At 43.2% G+C, this 11,226-nt stretch overlaps 1 protein-coding gene across 1 annotated transcript; it reads left to right on the top strand.

Annotated features, from left to right (window-relative positions):
* Positions 1-791: 791 nt before the first annotated feature.
* Positions 792-7,956, top strand: ZNF706 (zinc finger protein 706). Its single transcript, XM_085053329.1, has 4 exons — positions 792-952; positions 3,889-4,025; positions 5,229-5,336; positions 5,945-7,956. The coding sequence occupies exons 2-3, from the start codon at positions 3,891-3,893 to the stop codon at positions 5,322-5,324; spliced, it is 231 nt and encodes a 76-aa protein (XP_084909455.1). The 5' UTR covers positions 792-952; positions 3,889-3,890; the 3' UTR covers positions 5,325-5,336; positions 5,945-7,956.
* The last annotated feature ends 3,270 nt before the right edge of the window (positions 7,957-11,226 follow it).

Here is an 11,226-nt window from a genome sequence, read left to right as displayed (position 1 = left end):
CCTGCGGCATCTATACTTGTGCAAGCCAATACCTTCCAAACCACACGTGCTGCGGATACAGCCTGTAAACTTCCTCTGTGACCCTTGCCAAAAGTGTCCAAACTAGATCTAGTGCACTTTAAACTTGAACAAAATTCTGCTTCTCATCGCAGGCCATTTCCTTCTACCTTCAACTCACTTAACCCTCCAAGGCTGCACGGGGCGTTCCGTGTGAACCGCAGCCAGAAGAGGATCTCATGCTCTCCGCCATCCCTGCCCGGCCTCCTCTCCAGCGCCTCCCCGACAGCCTCTCCCGAGCCATTTATGTGGATCCCACCGAGCAGAACAGCACTATTTTTAGGCCACGCCTGTACGCTAAGCACCCAGGAATGTGGCAGGGAGTGGGCCCGGCGGGAAGCGGCGGCGCTCCGAGGGCAGCGCTGAGCACGGCGAGCCGGGGCTCGGCCCGTGAGGCTCTCCGGGGCTGCGTTCCCGGAACCGGCGGGGCGGGGCTGCCCGTCCTGGCGGATCCCGGTGCGCCCCAGGACCGCACCCCGCCCAGCGCGGGGCTCCGGCGCGCCCCTGCCCGCAGCCAGCGCGGCCTCCTCGGGGTCAGAGTAGCGAAGTACGGAGGCCGGGCTCAGCAGCTCCGGCCACCCAGCCCGGCTGCTCGCGGCGGAACCCCGCGGGACCCTCCGCCGCCGGGACCCGAACCCGCGCCACTGAGCGCCGCGACCTCCCGGCTCCGCAGCGGGCGCTGCCCCTGCCCCCCACCCCGCGTTATGTAACGGCCGCGCGCCGCCATTGGCCAGCGCCGTCCGGGGCGCGCGGGCGCGGGGGCGGGTCCGGCGCGCGCGCAGTGCCGGGCCCGGTGCCTCCTCCTCCTCCTCGTTCTCCTCCCGAGCAGCGGCGGCGGGGCCGCGCGGAGCCTCCACAGCGCTCGGCAGGGCCGCCCAGCCCGCATCCCGCACGGGTGAGCAGCGCCCGGGAAGGGAACGGGAGCGGAGCGGGGTGGGGCGGGGCGGGCGGAGGGGACGGGAGCAGGCTCGGCCCGGGGGGAAGGGGATGGCCCGCCGTGGGCCGCCGCTGCCCGGCTGCGGCCTCTATCCGTGGTCCGTCCGTCTTTCCGCGGTCACTTCTCTCCCGCGGGGCACGTGGTGGGGCTGCGGCCGCGCCGGGCCCTCCCGAGGCCCGCGCCGCCCCCGGTGCCTGCGCGCCGCAGCCCGGGCCCGGGCCGGGGCGTCCTTCGGGAGCGGCCGCAGAGCCCTTCGCCCCGCCGGGCAGGCCTCGGTGCCCCCTGTCCCGGTGTGTCCCTGGAAGTGACAGCGGAAGCAGCTGTCGACGTCCAGTTTTAGGACTTGAAACTCCGCTCGGGGTCTGGTTACTTGCTAGGAAATGACCCCGTGTGAGGCACGGCTGTACTGCGGGTTTCAGCCTCGCTTCCCGACAGTGCCCGTGCTGCTGCTGCTGCTGCTGTTACGATTTGGCAGTAAAAAATCCTGCTACGGTTTGGCAGCAGATTTTTTCCGTGTGTTCGGTTTCCTACGTGCTCGCGCGTTCTTTATTTGGAGACAGCAGGCTCGTCTGCTGGACTCTGTCAGGGTGTGCCTGATAGGGAAAACAACACTTACCTATGTTGTGCAGTTGAAATTACTGATTTGGCCTTGTAGATGAACTCATCATTCTTTTCAGCGAGCTTTGGGATTATTTTTTGTCTCTTTCTTAGAATAATAATAGTGTAAATCTTAATTTTCTGTTTCAGAAGCACTCTATGTTTTAGCTGTATTAAGGTAACTTGCAATATTTAAACTCTAGATTTTTGGTCTCAGGCATTGTATGGTGGTTGTTATTTTTGAGCAAATGTTTGTAGTCATATTTTCTTGCCTGTGACTTAACTGGAACCAGCATTTGCTAAGTACATACAAGCTCAGTGTGGATGGCTGTTGCAATGTAGTACTTATCAAGGCACTAAAATACAAAGTAATACACGAACACTTCATGAAAATAATTATTTTTTGTTACATTGAGTATTTTCTGTGGGGAGCCCTCTGACTTCTGGATGGTTGCTGTAATGCTGGTAAAATAGAAGTGAAATAAAACCTACAGTTCTTTCTAGTTTATGCAAAGCTATTGGCAATATACCTTCTTTGGGTTTTTTTAGGTAGGAATCCATGGTTGAGCCATGCTGTATATAAACAGTTTGAGGCCCTGGCTGGGGTGTTCTGGAATAGTTGGAGCGTCCAGTGAAACGTAGATGGGCACTTGCAGTCTTGCTAACATTCAGTGTTGTATCTTATGGAAACTTTTGTCTGCCACATGTATTTCTATGTGCTTGTTGATGGAATTTGTGCGTTGTTCAATTTTATTAGCTGTATGGACTTCTGAATTCTCTTTTAGAGAAACTGGTGGGGGAAGAGGAGGAAACACTGAAGATGTAGTATAATATTTCTGCAGAGGGTTACATGGTGGTGTTTGGTACCATGAAAGAACTGGCTGTGGTCTGAGGTGCCTCTCAATCCTCGAGAGCTTTCTGGGTCTCAGGGCCGTCGTTTTGCTCTCATGTTAGGCACATGTCCAAAAATTCCCACAATACTAGTGAATTTTCACCTATTGTTGATGTTTCATAGAACATTTATTTTCATAACAGTTTTTAAGGGCTTTTCACGAGTATTTACTAGAGGTCTGATAGGCCTTTCTCTCACTGTGGGAGGCTGCCTGTCCTGACGGGAAGGATTGCATGACAGGCCTGGTGTAGCCATGCAGTATGTCTGTCCCACAAGTACCAAACTTGGGGCAAGTGCCCAGGTTACCCAGAGGGGCAAGTGACCAAGCAGCTGCCCTCCTGGGAACACAAGACTTTACTAGTTGTCCTGAGAACAATGGACTTCGCTGGCTGTCCTGGGCTCGGGCAGTCAGTGTTGTGCTTTTGAGAGAGCTGCACAGCTGAACCGTGCGTGGGCCATGAGGGACTGAGAGAAAGACAATAGCAGAAATTGGGCTGCTGGGTTACGTAACCACACTCAGAATCCTGCTGTGTTGGTGTGCCCAAATCCTGTCTGGTGTCTGCTCTGGGGGTGGGGCGCAGACTGAATTGGGTGTCCTGTGGGCTGTGTGCAGGTGGAATGTTGCTGTTGTGAAATGCGATGTCTTGATGCTCCCTGAAATGTGACTCTTTTGTCTCATTTCGTCTTCTGGTGGACCTTGTAATGGCATATGGCAATAGTGTTTGCTTCCTTTGTGCTCCTGTGTTATATGGAGTCATGGCTTCTGATGGTGGCAGTCTTTTTTATTTTCAAGAAATACAAATGTATGTAAATGTGGCTGAAAATAAAAATACAATGGTCACCTGTAAAAGTCGCCTTCAATAAAGAGGGGTGACCTATTGTTTTTGGTGTTCCCAACTCCAAAACAGCTCACAAGCACCTACAGCAGAAGGCAGTAATATACCTTGGGTAATACTAAGATTTGCCATTCTTAGAACTTGTTTCAAGCTCCAGAGATAAAAGTTGAGTCTTAAGCTTTAAGGAAAAAAAAAAAAAAAGGACCAACAAAACCCCTGAATTTTTCTGTGCCTTTTGAAATAGAGAATAAATGTCTATTAACTGTGAAGGAAACTTAATTATTCAGATTATTGAAAACACTTTTCTAAAGTAGAGCTTGAATCTTAGTAGAAGAAGAAACCTTAGAGTGGCCTAGTAATTCTGGTGTGTATTTTAAGAATGACACTGCACCCAGAGGCTTTACATAGCAAAGAGCTCAAACAGATGTCTGTTGTGTTTGAGTTATGGGACTTGTAGACCTTGTGGACAGAGCACATGACTGCATTGTGCTCATGGTTATGGCTCCTCAGTCAGATAGCAGCAGTAGTTTCTCATGTTTGTAGACTAAATGTCTTCTTTTTGTTTGTAGATATGGCTCGTGGACAGCAGAAGATTCAGTCGCAGCAGAAAAATGCCAAAAAGCAAGCTGAGCAAAAAAAGAAACAAGGACATGATCAGAAGGCTGCAGCCAAGGCTGCCTTGATATATACCTGCACTGTCTGTAGGGTAAGAAGAACTGAAGTCAAAACAGTATTGTAGGGAGAGGTCTGTCTTCCTGCCTAGAATAGGATTTTTAAAAGATTCTATAGTGTAAATGAAAATCCTTAAGTGGTTGTCTAGCTTGTCGCTATAAGAAGCATTTGCATCTGTTATGTGACTTACTTACAGATTACTCAGCTGTTCTGATAACTGAGATATAAAATCTGAGAGGTCATGTACGGGTCTGGTTTGGGTAGTTATTTTGCCTTTTCTATTACAGTGGTCTGGATGTGCTGATAGGATGAGATAGAAAATGTAAAAAGCGTCAGGTCGATTCCTGTTTAGTCTCCCCACGGAAACATATTTTCTCTGTGACGGAGTTGGCCTGTCTTGGAATCAGTGGTTATCGATGTTGCTGTAGAGAGGAAAAGTGGTGGTGCCAAAAGGTTTAATGTAAGCCTGATACACAGTATCAGTATTGCTGGAATAACTTACTTGACAAGAAAACAAAAATGTTAGTGCTAATCAGATTGTACTTTTCCTTCTGGCTGGTTTTCCTGAATGCTTCTTTTGGAGCTGAAGGATAAACTTGCTGTTTTCATTTAAATGGTCAGTCCCAGAATACATTTGTCACTTCAAATGTCTTAAATAAGACTTCAAATTAAGGGTTGCTCACTTAAGGACTTGTAACCAGCTCCTCTTGTTGTGAAATCAGGCTGTAGTATCAATCACTTTGGGCAGCTGATGTCTGCAACTATGTCGTAGCAAAAGTCTGAGATAGCTTGTGCCAAGTAGAGAATCTGTTCATGCCATATAACTTTTTGGCTTATTGGTAAACAAAAGAAATAGCTTTCATAAAGATTTGATTCTGAAAAGGATAAACGTTCATCTTTAAATTGTTGAAAAACAAAATGGTAAAGAGGGAGGTTTTCCACTAAACCAGCATGTGAAGTGTAAGATGTGCAGGAGCATACCTAGCAAGAATAACACCATTGATGGACATGCCAAAACAAGCGTGATAGTAGTCCTTAAAACCACTTCTGAAAATAGGTGGTTAAATACTCCATCTTATCCCGCAGCTAAATTAGTGGTGCTTCTGTTGCTAGAGCAGTGTCATCAAGGAGAGAGTTGGCTTCTGGGGAAAGAAAATAAAATACAGTGGGGATTAGGTTTTGTGGTATTATTTACCTCTTGTACTGTGCATAAAGTTGAATGTCTCTCTTTAATCAGACTCAAATGCCGGATCCCAAGACCTTCAAACAGCACTTTGAAAGCAAGCATCCTAAGACTCCACTTCCTCCAGAATTGGCTGATGTTCAGGCATAAAGTTGTCTACAGGTCATTACCTTAATTTTTAATTGATTTTCTCAGAAAGATGTATTATATACTGGTTTTTTTACCACCACCAACTGGAACTTAAAACTTGCTTTAGTTTTTTTAATATGAAAACTACTGTATTCAGTTATACTCCTGAACTGTTAAAAGGAGAAGCAAGCTAGTTTTACATGGTTGAAATGGCTGTGGCATTTCACTGTGCCTGGAGGTTGTTTTAAAAGGGATTAATGCTAGTTCAAATGGTCATTCTTAGTGTTGTAGGAATACTTATTTGGCTCTTGCTTTGAAACGTTAGTTTTGCTTTGAACAAAATATATAAGTACAATCTGTCTGTTGCTACAAAACATGCAATGGAAACAGTCATTTAGTATATTTCCACCAATTGAGCTTTTTTGTTCCTGAAGCTATGCAAGTGAATGCAGAAAAATCTGAATTTCTATGTTAACTGTAGAAAAGATTTCCCAGTAGCCAGTTGTTAGGCTGTAACTGAAAGTGGTTGTAATAAAAGGCTGAAGTGAGGTAAAAAGCAGTAGTATGGTATTTCATTCATGCAAAGGTAAGCAGCATTGTGTAATGGTTTAGCTTAACCGAGTTGTTCTTGTTTTTTATAGGTGAAGTCATGACACCTATTGACTCTTCTACTGTCAGACCTTACATAACAAACCTGCAGCTGCTTTTCTAAAACTGTTGATCAGCAAAAATGAAGGGGCTACAGAAACATTCATATTTTTATGCTGTTCCCTCCTGGGCTTCATGCAAAGACAATTCTGTGTAAATGTACAGTTGTGCCCTATTTGGAAATCCTAAAAAATCAGTCCATACTTGTTATAAAAAATTTTTTACAATTGTAATTATATTGATGTTCATATTGTGTAAAATAACTCACTTAATAAAGTAGTACTTTGATTTTACAATATCACAGATTAACTCCTTGTAGAAATTCTGTTTCACCTTTCTGCATTATCTGCCTTATAAAATGCTAAAAAAGACAAAAGTGGAATTTTCCCCATCCTGCCAAAACATGAGCAGTATCATTCCACTGAAAGTAATGTACATTACAGTAAATTAATCTTAAAGTGGAGAGGAAAGCTGCTCAGACTTACTGTCCAGTGTGCTGCCTGCTTGAGCCCAGCCACTAGTGGTCAAGCTGATGGTTCAAGGTGCAGCACACCCCTGAGCAGCTGCATGAGAATCATGAGACTTCCTCCTACGTTTTTGTCCTATGTACTGGAGTCTTAAGTATGGCAAGCCATTTCAAATGGGATTCCTTTACTGTGAGGAATCATGTTCCTTGGAGTCATGCAGTGGGGGAACTCTGGTTATGCTTGTTATCCTTTCTATTTAGGTAGATGGCTGAGGAAGCTTGAGAGGTAGCAGGATTGAAATGCTGGTTTGAAAAATGCTTGCAAATACTAGGTTAAAGCAACACTGCTCCTAGTTAAAAACTGGATTTGAAAATACTTTTAATGATATTTTGAGCAGTCAACCACACATGTTCCCCCTCAAATGTGTCTGGTTATTTCTCTCTTCAAGGAATACATAAAATAGCCAGCCATTAATAACCTTCCTTCACAACCAGCTTAAAATAAGCCTGTTGGAAAAGAGCCAAAGCAACTAAAATAATATGGCTACTTAAAGAAATCGGATGTGATTAAAGTTGCATTGACAAGAAAAAGCTGGATAATAACTCTGGCCAAGAACATTTGAGCAGATAAACATAATTACCCCTAAAGTGTTCTGGGCTGTGTTCTAATCCCAGATGTACAGCACAAAAATAGTGGAGAAATATCTGAATTGTGCTAGAAGGTCTGCTATACAAAATGCCATCTTTGGCATTTTGGAAGGGGCTTATTTAAGAGCTTTAGTTTTGACCCTGTAGTAAGAAGCAGTACTAGAATTGCTGTGAGTTGCGGAGTTTACAATGGGTGTAAAAACTCTGGCAGTCCAAGTAACCCTTGCTATGCAGCAGGACTATACATCTGACCTTCAAATGGCTTCCTAAAATCTAGGACCATAGTCTCAAAGACTCATTCACTTAAAAGAATGCACTTGGTATTTTATTATATAAAGTCAAAGCCTTTGTCTTCGTTCACTCATTTGCTCTTTATTGAACTACTTCTGTGAAACTAGCTTCCTGTCCTCTTTGCTGTGACAGTATCTCTGTAAATAACTTACTTTGGCATAAAGTTTCTCTGTATTATAGTCACTCTGGGATAACCTGTATACCACTTAACTTTTATAGGTAATGTTATTCTCCTCAGCGTAATCCACTACTGCACATGTACACCTGACATCAGAATGTAATGATTCATTTATTTTTCTTTAATGTTACCAATACATACATCCTGACAAACTGGCTCTACAAGGCAAGAAATCTGCTTTCAACCTTTGTGCTGTATGGGGGAGAAGTACTTCAATGTTCTAATGCTGTAGTTTGTCTAAGAATACCCTGAGTAGAAATGGAAAAGATGTTTCTTGCGCTGATTGGTATTTGATAATCTGGTTTTACTCTGGAAGATGTTTGGGGATGTATCCCTATAGCTTGGGCCTGAGGTGAAGTAAATGTTCTATTCCTTCAATTCAGATTGTGTAGCATTAAATAAAGGACTTGTTTCATAAACAATCTCTGTTAATGAGCACCAAAGAGCTGGAAAGCTGCATCATTAGTGGGATGGTTACCTTCAGTTAAAATTGTATTTTTAAAACTCTTACGATGCTCAAGTTGAAAATACCCTATGAAATGATGGGGTTTATGTGTTGGAAGGCAAGGATTATCTTCGGTTCAATAAAATCCCCAGCTACAATAGTTGCCATCTCAATTACAGAAATAAATGAAAGCTATGACTGAATTATTATAAAGGCTGTACTAAATGTGGCAATAGTTCTCAGAATACCTGCAATACTTATTGTACCTAAAAGATCAGAGGAAGGACTATTTCTCCATCTCTTCCTGAGCTGAAAGATAGCACACCCTGGTACCTGGCTAAAGACACAGTTGTGCATTTTAATGTGTCTGATTATCAAAGAGAATTAAAAATGTAAAGTGTCATATTTGCTGCATGCTTTTAAAATCAAGTATTGCTACACCTAGAAAATTAATTTTCCTGACTGTGGACATCCATGTAACTTGAAGCTGTCTAACTGTGCTAGAAAAAAAAATAGACATGGCAAGTTTCCCTTGAGAAAGATTTCATTTTTGTGCAGGGTCAGCATTCAGTTAAAGGGCTCTTACTGTGTCAATATGGACATCAGCTGTCCATAGTGTGGATTCTGGATTTTCAGAAGCCCACATCTTCTGGGAATCTCTTTAAGCTGCATCTGAAATTGCATTTTAGACAAGGCTTAAAATGTTCTGAAAAAAAGTTTTACTTCAGATTAGAGAGTAAAAGTGGACAGGTGTTAGGTTATGATGAGGCCATCTTGGGGACTACTGAGTAATCAAGAACAGTTTTGCAAGTTTTGTTACTCAGACTTACTTAGGCTTGTTTCTGTACCTCTGCTTTACCTATCTAAGGGCTTCTGGTTTCTTGCTATCAAAACTCTGTGTGAAAAATTCAAGATGAAAGTTGAATACAGTTGCTGTGTAGCTGTAGGGAAATAGTTTATGCAGTGCTCTTGAAACATCCCTGGAGACCATCCTTTTTAGTTACTTGCTGAAAACACTTCAGCTCAAGTAAGTAAAGCTAATGACCACGGGCTGTTTGCAAACCTCATAGTCATAAAGGAATTTTTAGCATTTCTATAAACTATTTTGAACTATTTTCCCTTCTTGATAAGAAGAGCTAATAGGTGGAATGTCTTTTATCATCAAGTACTGATAGGCTTTCCCATTCTCAGAGAAACAAGCTGGGAATTACTGCGCTTTACTAGAATTGTGGTCTTCTAGGCTCTGACAAGTAAATCTGGTTAGTCCTATAGGATCCAAAAGCGAAGTAAGGGTCAGTTTGTGTTTCTGTCTACCCAGCCACCCTCTGCTGTATTTAATTTGATGGCCTTTGATTTACCTGTTTAGAATTTTACATGTTTTGTGGTGGACTTTGAATTCAGCTCCAAAACTCACTTTGTGCTGGTATTCAGTATGTGATTTTACATATGCTGTAGCAGCATCAGCGATTTTGCTATAGTCCAGACAGTGGGAGGGTGTCAAGTGCTGTCTGTGGAATTTTTCTGTTCATTTTTAAAACTATTTTGAAATCTTTTAATACATTGTCTATTGTGTTACAGGTTTTGTATAGATAAGGCACAACAGAGACTCACTGAGGGAGTTGTGTTATCTTGGTAGCTTTCAAAAAAAAGTAGACTAGGTTGCGTGTATGTTTTATAATTCTCTTATGTAGCTTTTCGCACTGGGGTTCCTGGGAAAGGAGGAATGTATAGTTGTCCCAACATAGTTATCTAACAGGAATCTGTTCAAGCTGTGTCACAGCTTTTTCAGGAAATATGGCACAGCTTTTCTCTGAGAAATACTGTCCGTTAAATACATAAAGCTAAGGTCCATGCAGCACTTTAAAAGCATGGCAAACGTATTTGTGTGTTCCTTCTTTGTAGTGATTACAAAATCACAGTGCAAAGCATAACTGAAAGCTGGAGTTCTTTCAGTGGACTATGGATTAAGGGAAATCTCAGGAATTTTTCTAGTCCATCTGCTCACTCTGAGACTGGATAAAATCTGCCAAAATGAAGTACCAAGTATTTCTCTAACTCTTAAAAACTTCCAGTGAGAGGGATCCCATGACTCTGTAAGCAGCATGTATTGACTTCTGAACCATACAAGTGGAGAGTTACCACAGCAAGTTTATCCCTGCCAGTTAAGTCAACTGTTTACTGTTCTTATTGGCAATAGATGTGATGAATAGTGCCTTCACTTGAACATTGCTACTGTGTTCTCCTAATCTTCGAAGTAAATCCAGTTAATTGAATCACTCTTCATAGATCACATTTTCTAAGTCTGGCAATTGTTGGTGCACTGGATCTTCTACAGTTTGTGCTCTTAAATCGTGTGATCCAAAATACGACCCAAAGTGCTGGTTGAGGCTAGTGCAGAGTAGCTGGAGCACCTGGCACTTGCATACACTGGAATTGTATTAGCCTGTCTGCAACAATATCCCAGATTCTTTTTGGTGCCACTAATAATTTTCATTTTGTGCCTCAATTTAGTGTCTACATAGCTGTCTCTAATGCATGTCAGACCAAACTGTTAAATCCAAGTGTGGTATCCTGGGAGATATTGCAGATGTCCTCTTTTACTTATTAGTTTGCATTGTTCATGAACACACTGATGGGATAGATCCCAGGCAAAGTCTTGCAGGACGTTGCTTGAGTATCTTCCTAGACTCCCTGTAAGCCTTTGGTAATTGCTTCTTGAGAGGACTTCGTGCTGCTGTGATTCTCTTCGGGACCGGTATGGATTGGAGCTCCATACTTCACCTTTGCAGACTGACTGTCAAAGGCATTTACAACAATGGGGAGGTTGGGGATCTTGTGTGCCTGTGGCCACCAGGCCAGTTTTCACAAATAAAGAAGTGAAGGATAGTGAGGTACAGCATACTTTATTCCTGACAAATCCGTGTTGTCTGGCTATTGCTTGGTTACTTTTTCATATGCATTTACAACAGGAATTTTACAAAAATTATCCTAGCCCTTTTCCAGGTTTAGGTTGACTGACAAGAATCCCTGTTTTTTTAAAATTCTTGTGCTTGTCCCTCTACTCTCTGGGGCTCTTATGTGTGCTCTGAGTTCTCAGAGAGCAACACTCATGGTCCCTAGTTACATGGCTAATTGCTGGAGTATCCTAGAATAAGAGTTATTAGCTGTTGCCAAATTGAATTCCATCAAAGTCCTCTGACTACTTTAGCTTATTCTTTCAACTTCTTAATGTGGTTTGTTTAGTTAA

The sequence above is a fragment of the Lichenostomus cassidix genome, chromosome 2, assembly GCF_008360975.1.
Source record: "Lichenostomus cassidix isolate B80296 chromosome 2, HeHo_3.0, whole genome shotgun sequence".
In the NCBI taxonomy this organism is placed as follows: Eukaryota; Metazoa; Chordata; class Aves; order Passeriformes; family Meliphagidae; genus Lichenostomus; species Lichenostomus cassidix.
Note: the sequence above shows the minus strand (reverse complement) of the source record. Positions and strands in the feature narration are given on the sequence as shown.

What these genes read in the sequence shown, in the direction of transcription:
- ZNF706 (XM_085053329.1), top strand. Translation starts at nt 3,891, where the DNA reads ATGGCTCGTGGACAGCAGAAGATTCAGTCGCAGCAGAAAAATGCCAAA. An exon ending in ATACCTGCACTGTCTGTAGG is followed by an intron (nt 4,026 to 5,228) that starts GTAAGAAGAACT and finishes CTCTTTAATCAG; the next exon opens with ACTCAAATGCCGGATCCCAA.